Genomic DNA, 26,173 nt, shown 5'->3' with positions numbered 1-26,173 from the left:
ATGTAACACTGTTCGCATTAAAGTCTGTGAACAATCGACCTGCGTCAGTATCTGTCACTCTGCACTTCGGCCATATCCGAACACGGTGACAGCGAGTCTCAACCACACAAAGCTGGACCCAGCAGAGAGAGGGCAGCTGACCTTGGCCATGAGGCTCATTGGTCAGAGTGATTCGTCGAGGCAACAATATATGAACTCATGTTTCTGTCTCCATCATGACAGAAGGATCTTGCCAAGTTACGAACCGAGCAAAGTGACATTTCCACATTGTTGGGTTGATAAGAGAGTGCCTTTTTTCTCAGTGCATATCCTGAATCAACATTCCAAGAGTCCCGGGTCTACATACCGACCTTCTCCAGACTGCATTGAGTTTCGCCGGTTTCCATTCCAAGCTTTTCAAGTCACAACCACCCAGGTTCCCAACTTTGTGGTTCCGTGACTCAAGGGTCCATAACAAATGAGCGCTTCAAGCAAGCTTATCAATTGATCCAACAAATCAATATTGAAGTCAGTAGTGTAGATAATGGAAGTGCCCTGCTCCAAAAACTGATCCCTGGCTGCAGTGTGCAAATACACAAGTAAAGTAACCCTATCAAAGTATTTTTAACCTCTTGACGAAAGTCATGGTACAGACCTGGAAAATATAAACGTTCATGTAGCAAATTAAACAGATCTAAAGAGAACCAGCTAGCTTAGCGATGAAAGAAGCCTGTCCACGTTGTTTTGATCTGTAAAATTGGGAGTATATCCTAATTCCCTCTGGAAAAAAATTTTGAAAGATAAAACACTGTGCACAAGATTTTAAAAGGTTTATTCTCTAGGTTTTAACTTCCATGTTTTCAAGGCTTCCCAAGGGTTCTTCTCAATGTAGCCAAAGATTTCATTTTTTTCCCAATTGTTTCCAAGGCTTCTTCAATGTGTTTAGGGATTTTCGATGCCCTTTCCATCTCAAGGACTCCCAAGCCTCCCTGTGGGCCCCGCCCGTGGTTTCTTCATCTCAGTCAGGGTTCACTGTCTAAGTCTGTTGGGAGTCCCAGGTCTGTCAGTCTCTCTGGATTCTAAGACACCCTGCCGCTCAAGTTCCCCATACCTCCCTCTCAAGTTCCATAGGTCTCTTGTTTCATCCCTGGATCTCGCTTTTTCAGGTCTTTCTGGGCCATTAGGTGCCAGATATAGGTGGGGGGTGGTCCTGTAGTGACATCCGCAGGCCTGTGCAGGGCATCAGAGGCATTGGGTCTGAAATCTTTAGCTTCTGAATTGGTTAATTGTTGCTTAACAATGTTTATTCATGGTTTAAGAGTTCCTTGCGTTTTTCTCGAGCGAGTTGATCTTTGTAATGAGGTTTCCTGGGGTTTTCTGTTTAAGTTGCTTTAGTCTGGTAGGCTCAGGGATTCTGTGTCAGCTTTATTGTCGAAGCAGATGCCCGATTAGCTCCAATCGGAGGGTCCTCATTTTGTGAATGATTCGTCTCACGGTGTCATTTGGTTGAGCTACACCTCTGTATAAGCTCTTGTTTCAGTCTCCACATGTAAAGTCTTTGGCTCCGATATTGGCAGTGCACACCATGGTACTTATCCACCAGGTGGACACGGGTCTGTGGCGCCTCAGGGGCTGCGACTGGAGAGGAGGGACCCGTCACAACCACCAATTGGGCAGCGCAGTAGATACGGCAATTGCGCTTGTGAGTATCCACAAGCCTGTTGATTATTATTTCACTGTGATAGTTTTTAACTCCGTACTTGTCGTTGTAGCGTTTCTGGAGATATGTCCACAGCAATGCTTCGCTGCCTGCTTGCATTCGGCCTGAGAAATTGGACTGTTAAGTCAAATGACTCTGACGACTAGCGGAATCAGTTTTATATTTAGTTGTTCTTATCAGCAGCAGTGTGGGCTTCGATTTCCATTTGACAGTCTTAGTCAACGACGCTATTTGGCCTGCTGCTTATTGTTTTCCTTTTCCAGTAACACTGTTCGCATTAAATGCTGTGAACTATCGACATGCTGCAGTGTCTCTCACTCCTCATTTGGGCCATATCCGAACACGGTGACAGCAAAGCTTGACCACACAAAGATGGACCCAGCAGAGGGAGAGGGCAGCTGGCCTTGGCCATGAAATTCATTGTTCAGAGCGATTCACCGAAGCAACAAGGTTCTGTTGGAATTTCCGTCGGCATTTCTGGAGGGAAACTAGGGTGGATAACACATAAAATGTTACTCAGCAGGTCTGGTAGCATTTATGGAGGGAAAGGGTCTCGGCCCGAAACATCGACAGTGCTTCTCCTTATAGATGCTGCCCGGCCTGCTGTGTTCCACCAGCATTTTGTGTGTGTTTCATCAGGACTCACGAAGGGTCTCTGCCCGAAACGTCGACAGTGCTTCTCCCTATAGATGCTGCCTGGCCTCCTGCATTCCACCAGCATTTTGTGCATGGTGTTTAAAGCCTTTCTTTTATTGTTATTATTCAGCTCTGTTTGGCAGACTTTCTTTAGCCCTGAAGTACATTCTGTTGAATGATTGCTCTTTATCACATGGTGATCTATCGTCTTTGCTTGTTGATAACCTAAATATACTTATATGTTTCATATTCATGTGTCTGCTACGTTGAATCCTGATGCTCTGCCATAGAGTACAACCTCTACTGCACCTTTCGTAATGTTTGATGTTCTGCACTGTTCAGTCTAAAGCTCATGTTTATATCTTTAGAAATTAGTTCCATTATTTGAATTAATTGTTTTCGCTTTACAGATGCAAGAGCAAATATTTTCAAATCATTCTGTACAGCAGATGGGTCAAGCAATAATTCATTTGTTTTTTTTTTTCCTGATTTGATACCTGTTTTTTCTCCGATTCGGTAGGTTAGAGAGCGGGTTTAAAGCCAGTCAAGACTGTAGTAGGCTCAGCGTTTCGTTCTGGAAAATGTGTACATTTATTTTGATAACAATTGTTGTTCCTTTGCGGCTATTAGTAGGTTATTATTTGACGCCAATGCTTCGTCAGATGTTGTAGATGTTTCACAAGTATTAGGTGTGTATATATATATTTTATTAACCACGAGTCAGGGACAGAATCAAATGTTCAAATGTTTTTTGATAGTCAATATAAAAGCATAAAAGATTTCTGCTCTTCCTCCAGGCTTGATATAGAATTACATCTTCTATTATCAGTTAATTCTTAAATCCCTTCATACCCTAACAGTATCCTTTCTGCCCTTCTGTAAGTATATTCTTGTTATCTCTGTGACTGGCTATTGTTGCGAGATGCACGATGTTATAATTTTATGTATAAAATTGTCTCATTATTATTAATAACAAAATTGGTGACCATCAATAGTCTTATAAATGCAGAATTAAAGTTGTCCTTGAGGCCGGTGGTACATAACGTCAGCCTTTTATGTCTTCTGCCACATGGGAGTATGAAGGACAGAATGCTTGCAGTGGGTTAGGGTTCAGCAGCGAGGCTTTGGGCGGGGAAAGTAGAGTCTTGCGAACTCGATTGCGTTCTTCCAGGAAGTGACAAAGCTGATGGATGAAGTTACACAGTGGATCTTGCCTACTTGGATATTAGTCAGGTGTTTGACAAGGTCCCACATGGGAGTCTCATACAGAACATTAACATGCTTGGGAGCTGTGGTGAATTGGCCTTTGGATTCATCGATATCTTCCCCATAGCATACATATGGTATTGAGGTTTAACCTGGCTGGCGATCCTTGACCAGTCATGTTCCACAAGGAGCCACACTGGGATCGGCCATGTACACACATATGTCCTTTTCCCCAAAACGGGTCTCAAATCCTACCCAACAATGCTCTTAGAATTACTTTACCAGAAGAACCACTTTGTCAGAAACGAATCACTCCCATCCCGCTCACTCACCTATTTCAATTTAGGATGGGAATAAAAGTTGGGACTGTCAGTGAGGGTCGCTTCCCAGAAATCCTCTCAGCATCCTGGCAAATATATTTCCCTTAATTCAAATCCCAGAAATGCATTTCATCTGGAAAGCTACATTTCCTCCGATACACATCCTGGAAATCCTTGAAATCAGGTAGTACATTTCCTGTAGTGGGGAAACGGGCGCCCCACTACCACATGTACCACATCCACACATTTCCCCACTGCTGTCAGCAATCCCTATGTTTCTAACCCTCCAACATAGCCTCACATTTACCGTTCTCTGTACCACATTCTGTGAACACACCACCCTCATATTTCACTCACCTGCTACTTGTTGGGGACTTGACAATTCTATGTTTGATGAGCTTCCTAGCTGACAGACAGTCGCCTCACTTGTGCTGGTTCCAGGGTCCTGATCTGTGTCTCTGACGTCACTGTCTCTGGGCTGACAGACAGTCGCCTCACTTGTGCCAGTTCCAGGGTCCTGACCAGTGTCTCTGACGTCACTGTCTCTGGGCTGACAGGCAGGCGCCTCACTTGTGCTGGTTGCAACGTCCTGATCAGTGTCTCTGACGTCACTGTCTCTGGGCTGACAGACAGTCGCCTCACTTGTGCTGGATCCAGGCTCCTGATCGGTGTCTCTGACGTCACTGTCTCTGGGATGACAGACAGTCGCCTCACTTGTGCTGGTTCCAGGGTCCTGATCTGTGTCTCTGACACCACTGTCTCTGGGCTGAATTTGCTCTCCCTCTTCTGCGGCCGGACCGCTTACAAATGGGACATTGCTGTCCATCTGACCCTGCTTTGGACCATTGTTTCCGGTGTCCCGATCATCCTCAGTCGGTTGGCCGCCTGGTAAAAAGCTCTTGAGTATTTTCCATACCCGATTTAATTTCTCACCTGAAATAAATGACAAATTACAAGTTATACTAGAGTGATTTAGAGCTCAGCAAAACAAGTATTCACAATGGGTGGATACAATAAGATCATAAGACATAGATACAGAATTAGGCCATTTGGCTATCGAATCTTCTCCACCATTCAATCATGGCTGTTCCTTTTTGCCCCTCTTCAACCCCATTTCTCGGCATTCTTCCCGTAAACTTAGATGCTGTGTTCAATCAATAATCTACAGGTCTCTGCCTTAAATACACCCAGTGCTCCGGCCTCCACAACTGCTTGTGGTAACAAATTCCACACGTTCACCACCCGCTGGCTGAATAAATTTCTGACTCAATGGATGTTCCTCTATCCTGAGGCTGTGCCCTCTTATCCTGGACTTCCCGACCACTGGAAACATCTTTCAACATCTATTCTGTCTAAGCCTTTCAACATTCTAAAGGGTTCAGTGTGATCTCCCCGCCCTCATCTTTCTAAATTCCAGCGAGAACAGACCCAGAGCCATCAAACAATGGAGCCGAGACACTGGCTGACCCCATGTGGAGTGGAACTTGCTGGTGAATGTGAGCCGCACTGCCTGCCAGGTGACCATCCCGATAAGCCAGTGACCAGACACATCCACTCCCAGGTACAGAGCAGGATGGACACAATAGTACTGAGCACTGGCTCTGCAGTAGTTGAACACACTGATAACCAGGGATTCTTAATGGAATGGTGTCAGGTGACACCAGGAGGGATCACTGAGATTATTTTCCACAAGCAAAAATCTCCCAAGGTCACAAACTGTTCAGTCACCTGTGTCACAGACAGATCAGCCACGGAATTACACACTGCTGGATCCCCTAAATCACATACCCTCCGTCAACTGTGTGAAAGTGTCCGGTGTCCTGGGTCAGAAACTGACTATTTCTTTGAGTCACAAACAGTCCGGTCCCCTGAGTCACAGACTGACCATTACCTAGATGTGCAGACTGTCCCGTCCACAGGGTCACACACAGATCAGCCACCGGATTACAAGAGACAATGAGTGGGTCGACATTTAGCAGTTTTGCCATCATTAGTTGTAGAGCAGAATACAGCGGCAGAGAGATCTTGTGACGAGGTTATAAATTGTTGGTTGGACCAGTTGGAATGGCATGTAGAGTTCTGGTACCAATACTACAGGAAGGATGTATCTGTACCTGAGAGATTGCAGATTGAATATTCTACTTACAAAAGATTGAATCGGATGAGAACATTTTCTGACTCAGCTATACTCATTACCCAACATAAATGCTACCTGACCTACTGAGTTCCTATAACATTTTGTGTGTTCTCCACCCTAGTTCCTCTCCGGAAATGCCGTGGGATTCACTTTAATCCTATTCACCAATGTCATTCCATTGTCCCAGTCGACTTATTTGATTTTCTGCTTGTCTCCTGCTGTTTTTATATTCCCTGTGCTATATCAGAGTATCAGCATTGAAGCTCCTTAAACGTCGTTTGAGAAAATCATGTTCACCATTTGTTCACAGCCTGGACATTCATTGGGTTATTAGAACCATAGAACCGTAGAATATTATAGCACAGAAACAGGCGTTTTACCCCTTCTTGACTGTGCCGAACTATTTTTCTGCCCAGTCCCATTGACCTGCACCTGGAACATAAACCTCTATAACTCATCCACGTACCTGTCCAAGTTTTTCATTAATATCAAAAGTGAGTCCGCATTCACCACTTCATCTGGCAGCTCATTCCACACTCACACAACTCTCTGTGTGAAGAAGCCCCACCCCCCACAATGTTCCCTTTAAACTTTCCCCCCTTTACCCCTAACCCATTTCCTCTTGTTTTTTTTTTCTCCCCTAGCCTTAGTGGAAAAAACCTGCTTGCATTCAAACTATCTATACCCATCATAATTTTATACACCTCTATCAAATCTCCCCTCATTCTTCTACGCTCCAAGGAATAAAGTCCTAACCTATTCAACCTTTCTCTGTAACTATGTTTCTCAAGTCCCGGCAATATCCTTGTAAACCTTCTCAGCACTCTTCCAAATTTATTAAAAAACCATTCCTGTAATTTGGTGATCAAAACTGCAGACAATACTCCAAATGCCTTATACAGTGATTTAGATGCATATCATATTATTACTGAGTTAAGTATTGTATGTAATGAGTTTTTGCTACAACAAGTGTATGGGACATTGGAAAAAATGTTGAATTTCCCCATGGGGATGAATAAAGTATCTATCTATCTATCTATCTATCTATCTATCTATCTATCTATCTATCTATCTATCTATCTATCTATAACATTCCAACTCTTAGATTCAATACTTTGATTTATAAAGGCCAATGTACAAAAAGCGCTCTTTACGACCCTATCTAACTATGACGCCACGTTTAGGGAATTTTGTATCTGTATTCCCATATCCCTGAGTTCTACTACATACCTCAGTGTCCTAACATTTCCCTTGTATGTCGTACCTTGGTTTGTCATTCCAAATTGCAATAATTCACACTTGCCTGAATTAAACTCCATCTGCCACTTTTTAGCCCATTGTTCCAGCTGATCCAAATCCCTCTGCAAGCAATGAAAACCTTCCACACTGTCCACTGCACCACCAATTTTGGTATCGCCAGCAAATTTGCTGATCCAATTTACCACATAATCATCCAGATCATTGATATGCATTGATATTGATATCACGTATTTGCTGCACAAATCACTCTCTCACCTAGAGAGGGTCAGTTGTGCCGTGAGGATTACATTCCTTGACTTCTCTAGTGCCTTTAACACCATCCAGCCCAAGATCTTAAGGCACAAACTAACGGAGATGGGAGTAGACTCTCACATGGTGGATTGGATAGTGGACTACTTGACAGATAGACCTCAGTATGTGCGGTGGGGAGACTGTAGGTCTGACACGGTGGTCAGCAGCACAGGGGCGCCGCAGGGAACCGTACTCTCTTCGGTCCTGTTCACCCTGTACACATCAGACTTCCAATATAACTCAGAGTCCTGCCATGTGCAGAAGTTCGCTGATGACATGGCCATAGTGGGGTGTGTCAAGAATGGACAGGAGGAGGAGTATAGGAAACTGATACAGGACTTTGTGATATGGTGCAACTCAAACTACCTGCGTCTCAATATCACCAAGACCAAGGAGATGGTGGTGGACTTTAGGAGATCTAGGCCTCATATGGAGCCAGTGATCATTAATGGAGAATGTGTGGAGCAGGTTAAGACCTACAAGTATCTGGGAGTACAGTTAGACGAGAAGCTAGACTGGACTGCCAACACAGATGCCTTGTGCAGGAAGGCACAGAGTCGAATGTACTTCCTAAGAAGGTTGGCGTCATTCAATGTCTGTAGTGAGATGCTGAAGATGTTCTATAGGTCAGTTGTGGAGAGCGCCCTCTTCTTTGTGGTGGCGTGTTGGGGAGGAAGCATTAAGAAGAGGGACGCCTCACGTCTTAATAAGCTGGTAAGGAAGGCGGGCTCTGTCGTGGGCAAAGTACTGGAGAGTTTAACATCGGTAGCTGAGCGAAGGGCGCTGAGTAGGCTACGGTCAATTATGGATAACTCTGAACATCCTCTACATAGCACCATCCAGAGACAGAGAAGCAGTTTCAGCGACAGGTTACTATCGATGCAATGCTCCTCAGACAGGATGAAGAGGTCAATACTCCCCAATGCCATTAGGCTTTACAATTCTAACGCCAGGACTTAAGAACTTTTTAAAGCTATTATTAATGCTTTTTGAGATGGTGATTTAGATGCATATCATATTTTTTTTTACTGAGTTAAGTATTGTATGTAATTAGTTTTGCTACAACAAGTGTATGGGACATTGGAAAAAAATTGAATTTCCCCATGGGGATGAATAAAGTATCTATCTATCTATCTATCTATCTATAGATGACAAATAACAATGGACCCAGCACTGATCCCTGTGGCACACCACTAGTCACAGGCCTCCACTCAGAGTAGCAATCCTCCACTACCAGTCTCTGGCTTCTTCCATTGAGCCAATGTCTAACCCAATTTACTACCTCACCATGTATAACTAGTGTTATGTGTGATGCGAAAACCAGTTGGAGATGGGGTCCAGAGTTGACCCGCATGTGAACTATGCTGCTAACGAGAGAGAGAGATGAAGAGGGGGTAGGCATCCTGTTGCAGATGGGAGAGTGAGAAAAGGATTAAAATGGATGATTTAGTATTATGGCTTCTTCACTAATTGTTGACTTTAACGCCAAGGGCGTTTGGCCTGTTTGTGTGGATCCCAACTGACACAGCAGAGTGATGCCAGGTGCCTTCTGAGAGAGTACGGAGTGGCCAGTTCGATGGATATGGTCAGTTGATGGATGGCTGATACCCCGCCAGGGGAGAAAAAAGACGGGTCTGCTGAGACACAGGCAGACACGCCATGAGACACTGCAAGAGTGTTGTGCACCCACAGGAAGGTAGGAGCTTGGAGGACCGAATCGGGAAATTGGTCACAAAGCTCACAGTGTGACGGCAGGACCGGTGAGAGCTTGTGTGTATGTCCACTCATGCCAGAGTGACGAGTCTAGCACGGAAGTAATGTCTAGCCGAGAATGAAGGGGTCATAACCGAATGACCACATCAGTACAACGGAACAAGACGACAGAAGGTTTGCCTGCTGCAGCTGCTCATCTCTCGCTCACTCTCTCTCTCTCTCTCTCTCTCTCTCTCTCTCTCTCTCTCTCTCTCACTCTCCAACGTCACAACAGCAACTACCTCAACACAAACTGAACTGAACTGAACACTGCATTATCTTAAGACTATTCATTTACCCCTAGACTACTATAGAGCTTGGTTTTGATTCTTATTTCTACACTTCTGTATTTAGCATTGCTAACCTGTTTTATGTGTATATTTGCATTTTTGATAGATACTGTATTACTTAGTTTACTCATAAACACCTTTAGTTACAGTACCACTAGACCAACGTATCATTCCATTTCTGCTGGTTTGGTAACCCAGTTACGGGTACGTAACACTAGAGACTGAATCTTCCTAACTAACATCCCAAAGGCCTTACTGAACTCAATGTAGACAAAATCCACTGCCTTCCCTTCATCCACTTCCCTGGTAAACTCCTCGGAAAACTCTAATAGATTGGACCACGTACCACGTACAAAGTCATGTCCACGCTCCCTGATAAGTTCCTGTCTATCCAAATACTTGTAGATCCTTTCCAATATTTTACCTACTACTGACGTCAAATTTACCGGCGTATAATTTCCTGGATTACATTTAGAGCCTTTTTTAAACAACGGAACAACATAAGCTATCCTCCAATCCTCCGGCACCTCACCCCTAGATACCGACATTTTAAATATATCTGCCAGGGCCCCTACAATTTCAACACTTGTCTCTTCTAAGGTCTGAGGGATACCCTGTCAGGTCCTGGAGATTTATCTACTCCGAGCTGTAAAAAAAACTGAAAATATTTGAAGTCATTCTGACGAACGGTGTGAACCTGAATCATCATATTTGTTCCTCTCCACAAAGCTGTTCCTTAACTGCTGAGTGTTCCTGGTAATTCCAGTTTCTTTTTATTACATTCACCCTGGAATAGTTTAAATGTCCTGAAATGGACCTGATTTAACCTTGGAATGGAGATGGCTCATTCTGTGATATTAGAACTGAAAAGGAACCACAACTGTTCCCACTAATTTATCCTGGTACCAATTTGCCTCTTATTCCTGGAAATGTGTTCAGTACAGTTGTTGCTAACAACATGAATAATCTTAGGAAAGATCGGCTTTATTTATGAGGAGGATTTGATGGGGCTGGACCTGTGCTCAATGTAGTTCAGACGGGATGGTGGTGGGGGGAGGTGAAGTAGACCTACTGAAGGCTGAAAAGCCTGGATACAGTGGACATGGAGAGTCTGCAATCTGAGCGCACAGTCTCAGAGTAAAGATGCTTCCCTTTAAAAATGAGATGAGAAAAATCTCTTCAGCCGAAGGATGGCTGCTGTGTGGAAATTGTTGCAGAGGAGAGTGGTGGTGACTGCCATTTGCGTATATTGATAGCAGATTGAAATATGTTCGTGATTGCTCAGTAGATTCTATTAACAGTGGGGAAGGGACATGAGGGGCTCGTCTGTGGAAACGTCTGAGCCCTCAGCGGTGTCGAGTAGAGATATTCATCACCTTGCGGGTCAAAAACTATTGAGCTGCAAGTGGGGTCAATGGTCAGGGTAAAATGAGATAGAGTGGTATTGTGGGGCAAGGATGGAACAATGTTGGGTCTTATAGAATGACAGGAGAGACTGGACGGGCTGAATGGCCTGCTCCTGTTCATGTTGGCTGTGTGTTTAAAGAAAAGAATAGCCACACCCTTCTTGGGCCTGAAGGAAGTCCCTGTGAGTGTTTTAGGGTCGAGTGCTTGGAGCCCAGTTGTTCCCAAACTGTGTCAGCAACTTGGCTGAGGGACCAAATCAACATTTCCAAGTCAGCCCTTGAAATAAATGTGTATATTGTGTATATTGTTAATGACACAAAAGTTGTATTTATGATTATTGGCACAACATATATATTTATATGATGGTTATGACATAAAACATGTATTTCTATATTGATAATGATACAGAATTGTATAATTTGTGTTCCGTGAGTTATCTGAATGTACTTGCCTGTGATGCTGCCACAAGTCAGTATTTCTCTGTCCCTGTACTTTCCCATAAATGCGCACTTGACATAAATTCAACAGTACGTGAGAAAACTCAGTGAGATTAGATCCGTGATGATTATCTTGGCACATTTGTAGCTCAATTATATAGAGATAATACACCTAAATGCAAGACCCTTAACTGTGTCGATGAGCAGAAGGATCTTAGAGTCCCAAGTTCATCGCTCCTTCAAAGTGGCTACACAGATTGACGGGGTGGTTAAGAAGGCAAATGACATGCTTGCCTTTATTAGTGAAGATATTCCATTCAAAATTCAGGAAGTTAAGTTGCCGATTCTTAACTCTTTAAAACTGAGATTTTTTAAAAAAATCCCTTCAGCCAAAGGATGTCTGCTCTGTGTGGAAATTGCTGCTGCAGAGGGTGGTGGGGGCTGCCCTTTGCCTATATCTATAGCAGATTTTAAAATGTTTGTGATTGTTCAGTAGCTTCAAGGTTACAGGATGTAGGCAGGAATATGGTGTTGGATTAAAAATCATGGTTAAATGGTGGAGCAGCATCGATGGACTGAATCAGCTAATTCTCTTCCTACATTTTGTATCTGACCATAACTGAACGATGTCTCAAACTGTCTCCGGGGTCTTGAGCAGTTTTGTCAAGAGGAAAGGGGAAATATTGCTCTCTCTCTCTCTCTCTCTCTCTCTCTCTCTCTCTATATATATATAATTATATGCATAAATGTTAATAGATTATGCAACATCTGTCGGTGGTATTAAACCTGTTTGTGATTCTGAGAAGTTTTATCGGACTGTTGTGTAATTCTTTATGTCCTTTGTTCCTCTTCCTCATGATATCCTGGGTTGTGTTAATCTAAGTGCGCTCTTGTCCACATGGTGTTTTCTAAATTTCTTATTTCAGTTCTTATTTTTATTTATAAGTTTTCATGTTCCGTTTCAGACTGAGATGTCATGCCAAAGAAACACGTCGATGTACGTACAGCGAACGTGTTTATTGCCTTTGTTATATTGTTATTATTCAGCTCTGTTTGGCAGATTCTCTTTAGCCCTGAAGTAAATACTGTTGAATGATTTCTCTTTTTCACATGGTGATCAATTTTCTTTGCCTGTTGATATCCTAAATATACTTATGTTTCATATCCATCTATGTGTTGTATTGATTCCTGTTGCTCTGCCATACAGTACAAGCTCTACTGCACCATTTGTAATGTTCAATGTTCTGCACTGTTCTAGACTAAAGCTCATGTTTATATCTTTGGAAATTCGTTCCATTATTTTAATTAATCGCATTAGCTTTACAGACGCAAAAGCGAATATTTTCAAATCATTCTGTACAGCAGGTGAATCAAGGTATAATTCATTTGTTACGTTTTTCCTGATTTGTTTCCTGAATTTTGCCCAATTCAGCAAATTAGACAGACAAAAGCCAGACAAAACCGTAGTGGGTTTTGCGCTTGACAACAGTAGTTGTTCCTTTGTGGTTGCTGATATGTGACAATTGTACGCCAATGCTTCGTCAGATGTTGTATATATTTCACAAGTATTGGGTGTATATATTAGGAAGTTTTATTAACTACGAGTCAAACAGAATCAAATGTTTTTGATTGTCAATATAAAAGCATTAAAGATTTCTCCTTTCCCTCCGAGCTTGATATAGAATTACATCTTCTATTATTAATGGTTCCTTAAATCCCTTCATACCCTAACAGTATTCTGTTTGCTTTTCTGTAAGTATATTCTGGTTATTTATTAGTTGCGAGATGCCCGATGTTATAATTTTATATATAAAATTGTCTTATTATTATTAATAGTCAATTATAACAGCTGATTACAACCAACCGTCCTGTAAATGCAGAATTAAAACTATCCTTGAGGCTGGTGGTACAGACATTAAGCCTTTTATACCTTCTGCCCCATGGGAGTATGAAAGACAGAATGTTTGAGGTGGTTTGGGGTTCAGCACCAAGGCTTTGGGCGGGAGAAGTAGAATCTTGCTAACTTGATTGAGTTCTTCCGGGAAGTGACAAAGATTACACAGTGGACATTGCCTACCTGGATATTAGGCGGGTGTTTAACTGGGTCCGACTTAGGAGTCTCATAAAGAAAATTAACATGCTTGAGCACGATGATGAATTAGACTTTTGGATTCATAGTTGTCTTCCCCATAGCAGACAGATGGTATTGAGGCTTAACCTGGCTGGCGATCTTCGACTAGTGACATTCCACAAGCAAACACAGTGGGATCGGCCATGTTTACACGTATGTCCCTTCCCCAAGACTGCCCTCAAAACCTACCCAGCAATGCTCTGGGAATTACTTTACCAGAAGGACCGCTTTGCCCGAAATGAACCAGTCCCACCCCACCCACTCAACCATTTCAATTTAGGATGGGAATAAATGCTGGGACTTTCAATAAGAGTCGCTTCCCACAGATGTTCTCTCTATCCTGACGAATACATTTCACTTAAATCATATCCCAGAAATGCTCTCTTCATCTGGGCAGCTGCATTTCCTCTGATACACATACTGGAAATCCTTTAAACAGGTAGTACATTTCCTGTATTAGAGTCACAGGTGCCCAACTACCACATGTACCACACCTACACATTTTCCCTCTCCTCTGATCAATCCCTATCTTTCTAACGCTCCAACAAAGTCTCCCATTTACCCTCCTCCCTGCCACATTCTGCAAACACATCACTCTCATATTTCGCTCACCCACTCCTTGTTGGGGACATGATAATTCCATGTTTGATGAGCTTCCGAGTTCACAGGCAGTCGCTTCTCTTGTACTGGTTCCAGTGTCCTTATCGGTGTCTCTGACGTCACTGCCTCTGGACTGTCTTTGCTCCTCCTCCTCTGCGGCCGGACTTCTCTTTATTGGGACATTACTCTCAATCTGACTCTGCTTTGGCGCATTGTTACCGGTGTGCCGACCATCTTCACTCGATGCACCATCTAGTGAATACCTCTTGAAAACTTTCCGTACCCGATTAAATATTCCACCTGAAATAAATGACGAAATACAAGTTATACTAGAGTGATTTAGATCTCAGCAAAACAAGAAATCACAATGGGTGGCTACAATAAGATCATAAGTCATAGATACAGAATTAGGACATTTGGCCCATCGAATCTGCTCCGCCATTCAAACATAGCTGATCTTTTTTTCCCCTCCTCAACTCCATTTCTCGGCCTTCTTACCCTAACATTTGATGCCGTCTCCAATCAATAACCTACAGGTCTCTGCCATAAATACACTCAATGACCCGGCCTGCACAACTGCTTGTGGTAGCAAATTCCACACTTTCACCACCCTCTGGCTAAGTAAATTTCTGTTTCAAAGGATGATCCTTTATTCTGAGGCTGTGCCCTCTTATCCTGGACTTCCCCACCACTAGAACCATCTTTCAACATCTATTCTGTCTAAGCCTTTCAACATTCGAAAGGGTACAATGATATCTCCCCTCCCTCATCTTTCTAAATTCCAGCGAGAACAGACACAGAGCCATCAAACAATGGAGCCGAGACTCTGGCTGACCGGATTTGGAGTGGAACTCTGCTGGTGAATGTGAACCACACTTCCTGCCAGGTGACCATCCTGATAAGCCAGTGAGTGGACACATCCACTCCCAGATACAGAACAGGATAGACACAATAGTACTGAGCACTGGCTATGCAGTAGTTAAACACACTGATAACCAGGGATTCTTAATGGAATGGTGTCAAGTGATACCGGAAAATATCACTGAGATTATTCTTCACAAGCAAAAACCTCCCTAGGTTACAGACTGTTCAGTCAGCAGCGTCACACACGGATAACAACACACACAAAATTCTCGTGGAACACAGCAGACCAGGCAACATCTATAAGGAGAAGAACTGTCGACGTTTCTGGCCGAGACCCTTCGTCAGGACTAACTGAAAGGAAAGATAGTAAGAGTATTGAAAGTTGGGTGGGGGGGAGGGGAAAATGTTAAATGATAGGAGAAGACCGCAGGGAGTGCATGAAGCTAAGGGCTGGAAAGAGCCTCTGGTCTTCTCCTATCATTTCGCATTTCCCACTCCCCCCACTACTTTCAATACTCTTACTATCTTTCCCTTCAGTTAGTCCTGACGAAGGGTCTCGGCCCGAAACGTCGACAGTGCTTCTCCTTATAGATGCTGCCTTGGCCTGCTGTGCTCCAACAGCATTTTGTGTGTGTTGTTGTTTGAATTTCCAGCATCTGCAGATTTCCTCGTGTTTGCTCTTTAAACACACGGATAAACCACCGGATTACACACTGCCAGATCCCCAAGATCACATACTCTCCGTCTGCTGTGTCAAATTTTCCGGTCCCCTGTGTCACATACTGACCATTACCTAGATGTGCACACTGTCCAGTCCACAGTGTCACACACCGTTCATCCACTGGATTACAGGAGACAATGTGTGGAGTCGACATTTAGCAGTTTTGCCATCATTAGTTGCAGAGCAGTATACAAGCGCAGAGAGATCTTGTGACAAGGTTATAAACTGTTGGTTGGACCAGTTGGAATGGACTGTACAGTTCTGGTACCAATACTACAGTAAGGATGTATTAGTGCCTGAGAGATTGCAGATTGAAAATGCTACCTGACCTGCTGAGGTTCTTTATAATTTTGTGTGTTCTCCACCCTAGTTCCTCTCCGGAAATGTCGTGGGATTCACTTTAATCGTATTCACCAATGACATCACGTTGTCCCAGTCGCCTTCTTTGATTCTGTTTGTCTCCAGCTGCTTTTATATTTCCTGTGCTATATCAGCATAGAAGCTCCTTAAACGTCTTTGGAGAAAATCACTATCGCCATTTGTCCACAGCCTAGACATTCATTGTGGCATTAAAACACCGAAACACACAACAAATTTACCTACAATGAGCTGCCTTTTTGAACCTCAGCAATTATAAACGTTGGCAATGTTCTTGGCTCTTTTGCAGAAAACATATTTCGAAACTCCCTTCATCTCCTTTGTGCAGCAGTCAAGAAAACCAAGGGGGGAGTTGATAGCTACCCGACCAAAACCTGAAATGCTGTGTTATCACACAGTCCCTGAAATCTCGGAAATGCTCCCATCATCTTGCTCTGAATTTTATAAATAAAAGTTTGAGATGTCTTTCACCTCTAAACAGGCCCTGATTTGCAACAATCTCCAAACCTGGACTTTTACATAACAAACAACACATTCCTGTCTGTGTTTCACTCTAATTCACCTAATTCAGGACTCCCTGTTGTTTTCACTCAGGTGAAGCTTTACACTGTGACCTGAGTGATTCGACCATTACCGGTGTCAGGTCCCTGCACTGGAACTGCTGGATTGATCGATTACTTAAGACCTCTTTACCTAGGGAATCAAGGACCCTGTTTGATGAAACGTTTCTGTGCACGTTAGCATCTGTGTAAGTTAATTCATCTGATCTATTGTGCACAAACGCGACGAAAGTTTAATTATAAAGATCCCAGTGATCATACCTGTAGCCATTCTGATTCTGACTGACGATTCCTGGTTGTTGTTTTCTTGTTTACACTTTGGTCCCGGTGCAGAAAAGCTCTACCTGCTGGTGATGTTCTGAATTACACACAAGCAGACAGTGAGTCAGAGAGTACAATTACTTTTTAAATATGACGGAACCTATAACCCCTGTATGAGAACAGCTGTTGGCTTAGGGACCAAGTATTCCCTGTTTCCATCAATTCCCACTCCATGTCTGTCCAGTGATATCTGACGCATACTCAGGAAAGAATTACAGAGGCAGATACAGACTGTACAGCCCAATCAGAAAATGTTAACCACAGTGCCCACAGAAATGGTCCTAATTTCCTGTTTTGAGCCCATTTCTCTCCTGGCCTCTTCACGCCATCTACACATCGCCACTGCTTCTGGAATTATACAATTGTGCAGCCTCATCCACTTCCTCTGACAGGTCCCTTCACATCATCACCAACCTCAGTGTGAAACTTTTGTTGCTCGTGTAGGTTTTGCTATCTATTTATCACTCCTCTACCCATTTAGATCCCCTATAAGCTACGATCATCTTCACCATGGGTACCATCTAATAATTTTGTGTCATCAGTGAACTTACTAGTCAAGCCTTGTGCACTCGCATTCAGATCATTGCTATGAAATAACGAATATCAAATGTCCCAACTTACGGCCTCTTTTCAAGGAAAAACCTTCAACCACCCCTCTTTGCTTACTACCTTCAAGGCAATCTTGAATCCATCTAACTTTCTCTCCCTGGACCGCATGTGAACTTATCTTCCAGACCGAGCTTTCATGTGGCACCTTTTCAACGGCTTTACTGTAGTTTAATGTACAACATCCATCCCCGCACCCTCATTGACACTCCTCTTCAAAAAACTTAAGTCATGTTGAACACAACTTTCCATGCACAATGCCATGGTGCCTCTTTATCGGATTCTGTTGATCCGAATGTCATTGCATGGCTGTCACAGATGGTGGAAAATTATCTCTGGTACCTCCGCTACACTTTTGTCCACTCACCATCAAAACGCTGAAGTGGCAACCCGTAGTAAGTTAATGTTTCTCCAAATGCTCTAATTCCTGTTCCCAAGTATCCGTTCCAAGAGTTAGCCCAGCACCGCTGTAACACTCACTGGTCTATAATTCCATGGATTATATATATTACTTTTTATGAATTACAGAACAACATATGCCATCTTCTCATCCTGTATTACTACGCCTGTGGCCAGAGATGGCACAAAGATCATTGGCAATGCCCTTCTAAACTCCTCCCTCACTTCCTGTCATAACGTAGTGTATATTGGAAGCTTCAACAACACCTCTTTCTTAAGATTGCCACGCTCCTATGCTATTGTCAGAGTCACTGTCCATCCCCTTGGTAACTCTAAAGCAAAGAATTCGTTAAGGACTTCACCTATCACCTCATCCTCCAGGCACGTTTCCATCTTTGCTCCTGAGTAGTTCTACCCTCAATCTATTCACCCTCTTCTTCGTCACCCATGTGTAGAATGCCTTGGGGTTTTCCTTCATTCTACTTGCCAAGGACTTCTCAAGTTCCCTTCGATCTCTAAGTCCATTTTTAAGATTCTTGCTGGCTACCTTATAATTTTCGAGAGCCTTGCTTAAATGTTGCTTCCTAAACCTTAATAATGCTTCCTTTTACCACTTGTCTAAACGTTCCCATTTCTTGTGAAACACGATTCATTTCACTGAACCTTCTTCCCCTCTCTGGGGGACAAGTACAAATGTTTCTGAAACGACGTTCACAGTCCCAATGTACATTTGTCTGTGAAAATGTTTTCCCAATTTAGGCTTCCAAGTTGCTACAAATGCCATTGCAACTATCCATCCAATAATTAAATACTGTCTCCTATCGCCTGCTACGATCCTTGTCCATGACCATGATAATAGTTGAGGTGTTGTGGTCACTATCTCAAAAAGGTCACCTATCGTGACGTCTGCAACATGACCAGCATCATTGCCTCATACTAGATACAGTATTACTTCTCCTCCAGTTGTCCGATCCACATACTATGTCAGGAATCCTTCACAACGCATTCTGTCCTTTGACACATTTTGAAATAAGGAGGTGGGAATCAATATCAGGAAGGTTGAGGTCAAAGTATTGACCTTGGTCAGCCATTCCAAAAACTTCCAAGTTATCTGCTCCTCATTAACCAAGTGGCTTTGGGGGAGTCCTATATCATACGGAATGATAGCTCCCTTCCCGTTTCTGACTTTCACCCACACGGAGTCTGTCGATGGTCCCTCCATGATGTCCTCCGTTCCTGTAACTGTGATTAGCAATGATAGTTGTCCCTCTTTCACCTCTCGCAATTGCATTCCGAAACAACTAAATCCCGGAACATCAAACAGCCAGCTCTGCTCTTTCAACAGTCAAGTCTGGGTAACCGTGATAACACGTGCCTTCCATGTTTAAGTTACTCTTACTCTTAATATTGTATTGAAGGAAACACTTTTCAACACATCCAACTGACTACATGATGCCCTGTCCACAACCTATCCTTCCACAGTTTCTCTGAACATTGCATCTACCTTAATACCAACTGCTCCATCATCTGCCGTAACACTTTGTTTACCGTCCTGCAACGACTGAGTTTGAACCGACCCCGTCAGCTCCATGAGATTCGTTCATCTCCACTACAGGTATAACCCGTCCCTTTGGTACCGGGTCAAATTGGAACATAACTTCGTTGTAAAACCTATTTCTGTTTAATCACAGGGTCGTGGGTTCTGACAATTTATTAGTAGATAAGTATTTGATGATGAAAGGGTATATAAATGTAAATAATCGATTGTTTTTTGCCCTCTGGGACTGAATGAAATACTGTATTGTGCTGGGACATTTGACATCAGATGGTTGGTTCTTAGCAAAGGCTTGCACAACCATATACTGAAGGGCTAGTATATCATTGCAGCTTGCAACAGCCAGATGAAATTGCGGCATCTCATAAAGGGAGCAAATTGTCAAAGCATTTTGAGATGATTGTGAACTAACACAGCCAGGCAAGGAAATATCAGAAGTGATCTAAATCTATTTTAGAAGATGCAAGAGCTTGAAATGAACAAAACACTGAGGGAATGGAAGTGGCTTTAAAGAACAGCGATTACAGACAGCACATTACAAGACCTGGAGTGATTGCAACTGGGTGTGTCAGATGTATAACTGGTACTTCTGGGCACATTCAGTCTCACTCCAAGTATTTCCTACTTTCCTTCGTACAGGTATGTAATGTCTAAAGGACCAGTGTTTGAGTAAATGAGACTCACCAAACTTGCTGCCGAATGAATGATGGGAAACTCTGAGCCAGAAGGGTTCTCTCCAGTTGGTGCTCTCAGTCCTCAGGTCGTTCAATTATTGCTGTTCCCTCGTCTTCAGTTGTTCTTTGTTTCCAGTTGTCGGTTTCTCTTCCAACAAATCTCTCAGCGCAGATCTAACGTTGATCAGAGAGGTAATGAAGCACATTAACAATACAAAGAAGAACAGAACATTTCTGTTGAATGTTCTTGAAAATATAACTCTTTGAAATTTACATCTTGAACATAAATATAATGATCCGAGTGATGAAATCTGTAACTGTCCTACACATTTTATAAAACCGGACAGGGGATATAAAGGAACACACACAAAGCTGGAGAAACTCAGCAGGCCAGGCAGCATCTATGGAAAAGAGTACAGTCGACGTTCTGTTTCGAATCCAGCCAGTGTCTTCAGCAATCTGTTCTGCACCCTCTCCAGCTGGAATGTTTGCATGACAGGATTTTCACTGTACCTCGGGACATGAAAATAATAAACGAGTCCCCACTTTAATTGTGTGGAAATATTAGACAGACTGAGCTTCTCCTCAGGAAATTCTGGGTGAAGAATCCACTGAAGTGTACAAATGTTTGAGAAGCCCGAAATAATGGAAAGGCTTCCTTCTTTCATTAATAGGGTTATGTACCTGGAAACATTTGCTGCACTTCGGCAATCTGTAACAGAGGAATGGAGGCAAGGAAAGAAAAATGTCCACCTACAATGAGTGAACGTGACATATACGGATCTCACTCCCTGATCTGAACGGAAGAAATATTCTCTCAGTGAAGTGAAGTGAAGTGTAGAAATTCTTTTAGGAGCCCAAATACATGGAAACAATTATTGAACCCAGGTATCGATCCAGGTGAATCTTGGATCCGCTACTGGGCCAAGTGATGGAGGTAAAGTTTCCGGGATACACCTCAATGGATGGGTTCAGTCCCGGCCTCACCACCTCATCCGGCTCCTTGGACCACAGCACCTTGGGCTGAACGGCAGCTCATCTTACAAGGTTCGGTGTGAAGGTCCCACAACCCGGACACACCCAGCAGGTTCAGGGAAATAACGGGGATCACTGCCCAACACTTGGGACCTACCTCAATTCTCACCTATGGGATCTGATTGGTCTCGCTCACAGAGAATGATCTATCACCCGACTGCCCGCCCCAGGAGGCGAGGTCACTCTCCTGATCTCAGCCCCACATATGATCCGCCGTATCCATCCACAAAAATTCACTGCCCATCCTGGGACAGAGCATGTACAATGTGATCACATAACCATATAACAATTACAGCAATGAAACAGGCCATCTCGGCCCTTCTAGTCCGTGCCGACGCTTACTCTCACCTGCGTCATAGAGCGGGAGCAGGTCGTCAGAAAGAAACCTGCAGATACGGCATATCTGTGGTAAAAAGGGAGCAGGAAACAGGATGGTGTGATGGTGCAGGGTCTCTCATTTAAACCAGTGACTCTGTTCCTTGCTCCTCACACGCTGCCTGATTCACCTGCCACATTTTCTACATTTCAAATTTACACCAGCTACATTTTTAATTTTTCTCTCTGTATCATTCCCATCCCATCCCTGTACCCCCTAGGTCACAGAAATATGGGTTTGTTTCCCATTACTGTCTAACAGATGAATTAAACCCAAAAAGGACTTGTGTAGGTTTCATTCAAATCACTTCTATGTTTACAAGCACTAATTTCTACTCACATCCTCTGGGTTCACTGGACAGGAACACTGAAACATCAAGTGAGAAACAGCAGGAGAAGGACATTCAGCCCCTCCAACCAATGACATGATAGCAGTTGTCCCATCTCAGCCACGTTTCTTCCCAAATCTCATTGCCTCGATCCCTTCAGTCTCCACCCATCTCCCAGCCTCTTTATGCAGTGAGGGTCATCATTGAGTCTTCACCGCCTCTGTGGTGGGGATTTACAAACATTCACCACCTTCGGAGTGGAGACATTTCCCCTCATCTCAGTCCCGGACAGTCCACCACCTTTTTCAGAGACTGGGATCTCTGGTTCAATCAGTAATGATGTTGTGCATTTCAATGTGTTCATCTCTCAGTCCTCAATTCTCTAAATGAAAGCGATATCGCATTTGATCTTTCTTCATATTATGACCCCACCACTCCAGGGATCAGTCTGGTGAACCTTCATTGCACTCTCTATAACAAATACTCTCTAACCTCTTTGTTAATCCTCTATGGAATTAAATTCCATCTTCTGCAGTCCCGTGTTGCCCCAACCACTCACCTCTCAGCCCCGTCACTATTTCCACCTTCCCACCTCCCCCTCACCTGGATCCACCTCTCACTCCCCAGCTTTTGCCCCATCCCCACCCCTCACCTCTTTTCTCTGACTATTTCCCGTCTACTCTCAGTCCAGAGGGAGGGTCTCGGCCTGAAATATTGATAGTCCCTTCTCAAACACAGATGCTGCCCGACTCACTGAATTCCTCCGGCAGTTTGTTCTTTGGTCTGAATAACCCGTGCTAGTACGGGGAGCGGGATTTTACACCATATTCCTGGTACAATCTCCACAAAACCCAAATAATTGATAAAATGATTTTCATTCTTATACCAATAACTCTTGCAATAAATACAATGTACCTTGGACCTCCCTCCCTACCCTCTGCACCTCAGTCCATCTCCATTGAATCACACTCAGAATTTCAATTTGTCCTACAGAAGTGGGTGATCTCACTTTTCCCACATTGGGGTCCAGCTGACCTGTTGTTCCCACTCACCTGCTTTGCCTCCATAACCCTGAAACCTTTTGACAAGAGACACAGAACACAGAACAGTACAACACAGGAACAGGCCCTGTGGCCCAAAATGTTGTGCTCAAACTATTCAATTAATTACATTGCCAACTAAACTAATCCCTAATGCCTACAGAATTTTCCCTCACGTTCACCTGTCTATCTAAACATCTCTTAAAAGTCCCCATGTATCTGCCGCTACCATCACACCAGGCAGCACATTAAAGGAACCCACCACTCTGTATAAAAATTCAAAAAGCTGGACATCTACTTTGGAATTTGTTCCGCTGTGACGGGAAGTTCAAAGCGGGAGCAAGAGATGAATTCAGTGGGGGTAACGCCTTCTCAGCTGGTCTGCCTCTGCTATTGGATGTAACCAGTGATTGACATCACTTCACTCCAATGGGAAGAGCGTAACTTCTCTGTTGACTATGGGGTGGGGTGTGTGGGTGGGTCAGGTAATTTTTAACTCAGCCGGTGAAGTTCAACCGTCTCAGCGTCTATGTGACATAAGGAATTGCACACGTGATGTCAGATCCTTGTGTGGGAAACCCACACGTGTCATCAGGCATGAAGGGGTACAGAGTGAAGTCAGATCCCGGTACGTGTCATCAGGCATGTGGGGGTGCACAGTGATGTCACGTGTGGGTGAGAACTTGTTTTCAAAAGCTGTTCAATTGACGTTTTTAATGATTTCAGGGGGACAATGAAGGAAATTTAACAGGCTTCATCACTGAATCTTGTATTGTATCAAATTAAGTCTCCTGCTATGTGTCCGGCTTTGCCATGTTGTTGATGGAGTGGGCATCGTGGTCCTTTTCTCGAACTGGGTCACAAAACCCCAAATGCTTCTGGGGAAAACTTTCCAGGGTGATCTGGTGTGGGGTGGGTCAGTCAATGCAGTATCCTCTGGTTTCCTGACTAATCTTCCTGAACGTTGTGTTTGTGGCAGAACCCCAGTGTCTGGGAACAGCTAAATGGCAGGACGCAGAGGGTAATGGGGAAGGGCTGTTTATTGGGCTCCAGGCCAGTGCTTCGTGATGTTCTCCATGGTTATACCTATTGTTACTTGTCATCTATATCAATCATTTGGTTGGGAATATATAGGGTATAGTTAGTAAGTTTGAACATGGAACATAGAAACCAACAGCACATTACAGGCCCTTTGGCTCACAATGTTCTGCCAACCATGTAACCTGCTCTAGAAACTGACTAGAATTACCCAACTGCATAACACTATTTTTCTGAGCTCCATGTACCTATCTAAGAGTCTTTTAAAATACCTTATTGTATCTGCCTCCACCACCATCGCCAGCAATGCCTTCCAGACCCACCACTCTGTGTGGAGAAATTCCCCTGACATCCCCCCTCTACCTTCCGCCAAGCATCTTAAAACTATACCCCCTCATGTCAGTCATTTCAGCCCTGGGAAAAAAAAGCCTCTGGCTATCCACATGGTCAATACCTCTCATCATTTTACACACCTCTATCAGGTCACCTCTCATTCTCCATCACTCCAAGGAGAAAAGGCCAAGCAAGTTTCTAGCAGGTAAGTTTAAAGAATTACTTTTTTTGAAAGATATTAAGTATAAACTCTCCACTTTGTTTCCATCTCCCCACTCAGAAGTGACGAAAAGCTGCTTCACAAGACGCAAGACCTTGAAATGACCAAATACTGAGGGAATGTGAGTGACCTTAAAGAGCTGGGATACTGACAGAACATTTCCAGAGCTGAACTGATTGTAACTGGGTCTGACAGAGGCATAACTGGTACTTTTGGGCACATTCCGTCTCACCCCAACTATTTCCTACCTTTCTTTGTGTAGGTTTGTAATGTCTAAAGGACCAGTGTTTGAGTAAATGAGACTCACCAAACTTTCTCCTGACTGAATCAATGGAAACCCTGAGTCAGAAGAGTTCTGTCCAGTTGATGCTCTCAGTCCTCGGGCTGGTTCACTTGTTGATCTTCCCTCGACCTCAGTTGTGGTTTGCTTCCAGTTGTGGGCTTTTCTTCCAGTAAATCTCTCACCGCAGATTTAGCTTTAACATGAAAAATAATGAAGCACGTTAACAACACAAAGGAGAACAAAACATTACTGCTCAATGTTCCTGAAAATAAAACTCACTGAAATTTAAACATTGAAGACAAATATAATGATCTGAGTGAACAAATCTGTAATTGTTTCACACATCACAAAACGATATGGGATAAGAAGGAGCCATCATTCAGTCAGGAAGCGAATTAGGTGATTTGATACATCTGGTCTGCCTCGGCATTCAACCATGGCTGATTTCATTCCAACACCATATTCCTGCCTTCCTCCTGTAACCCTGAAGCTACTAGGAACAAACACAAATATATTAACTTCTGCCATAAATATACCCCCATAACAGCTTCATCCACCCTCTGTGGCAACAAATTCCACAGATCAGTCACCCTTTACTTGATATTCTCCTCATCTCAATTTTAAAGAGAAGCTTCTTTATTCTGGGACTGTGTTCTCAGATCCCAGACTCTCCGTCTAATGGAAACATCCTCTCCATGTCCATTGTATCCAGGCTTTTCAGCATTCGTTAGGTTTCCTTAAACAAGCACAACCACCACTCCCACTGTCCTTCTGAACTCCAGTGAGCACAGGTCCAGGACAATTGCCTAACAGACAGATGACAGTGAGGGAAAATGTCCAAACACGCTTTGAACACTGAACCCCTGGGTCCAATTCTACTGCTGCAAACATTTAATGACCTCCTCTCCATGTGAGGGATGGTATAGGAACTCATTCTCTCCTCAGATCAGCACTCACTGCCTCCAAAGGAACTCCAGAAGCAAACAACCGAGACCAGACCAGAAACACTCGCTCAACACCTCATGAGCCTGAGCAGCTCGATCCCCAGCTCCATTTCACCAGGGTCAAAATCTGTGACAGGGTCGCACAGCTGAACGTGACACTTACCGACCCCAGAATCCTCACACATCGTCCCCACATCAGGGATTCCCCCACAACCAATGTCCAACAACCCCAGACTTATGATTCATTGTGGGGGGAGGAACATTCAGCCCCATCTACAGAAGTACTGTCCTGGTCAAATCCCAAATACTGAGAGTTCCATATTCCCGGAGTC

The 26,173-nt window shown here is 43.6% G+C and overlaps 1 protein-coding gene across 2 annotated transcripts in view; it reads right to left on the bottom strand.

Annotated features, from left to right (window-relative positions):
• LOC140720636 (NACHT, LRR and PYD domains-containing protein 3-like) overlaps window positions 1–26,173 on the bottom strand; it is a 41,648-nt gene that overhangs the window by 13,974 nt on the left and 1,501 nt on the right. For both annotated transcript variants that reach the window (XR_012097235.1, XM_073035470.1), the window contains exons 2-6: window positions 24,922–25,090; window positions 20,255–20,418; window positions 16,951–17,047; window positions 14,179–14,466; window positions 4,219–4,794 (exon numbers count right to left, since the gene is read on the bottom strand). Coding sequence is in view for 1 of the 2 variants with exons in the window: in XM_073035470.1 (XP_072891571.1) it covers window positions 4,219–4,794; window positions 14,179–14,466; window positions 16,951–16,960 (874 nt within the window). In the remaining variant the exon portion in view is untranslated. The remainder of the gene's footprint in view (window positions 1–4,218; window positions 4,795–14,178; window positions 14,467–16,950; window positions 17,048–20,254; window positions 20,419–24,921; window positions 25,091–26,173) is intronic.

This window comes from Hemitrygon akajei, unplaced genomic scaffold (assembly GCF_048418815.1).
Source record: "Hemitrygon akajei unplaced genomic scaffold, sHemAka1.3 Scf000045, whole genome shotgun sequence".
Taxonomy (NCBI): Eukaryota; Metazoa; Chordata; class Chondrichthyes; order Myliobatiformes; family Dasyatidae; genus Hemitrygon; species Hemitrygon akajei.
Note: the sequence above shows the minus strand (reverse complement) of the source record. Positions and strands in the feature narration are given on the sequence as shown.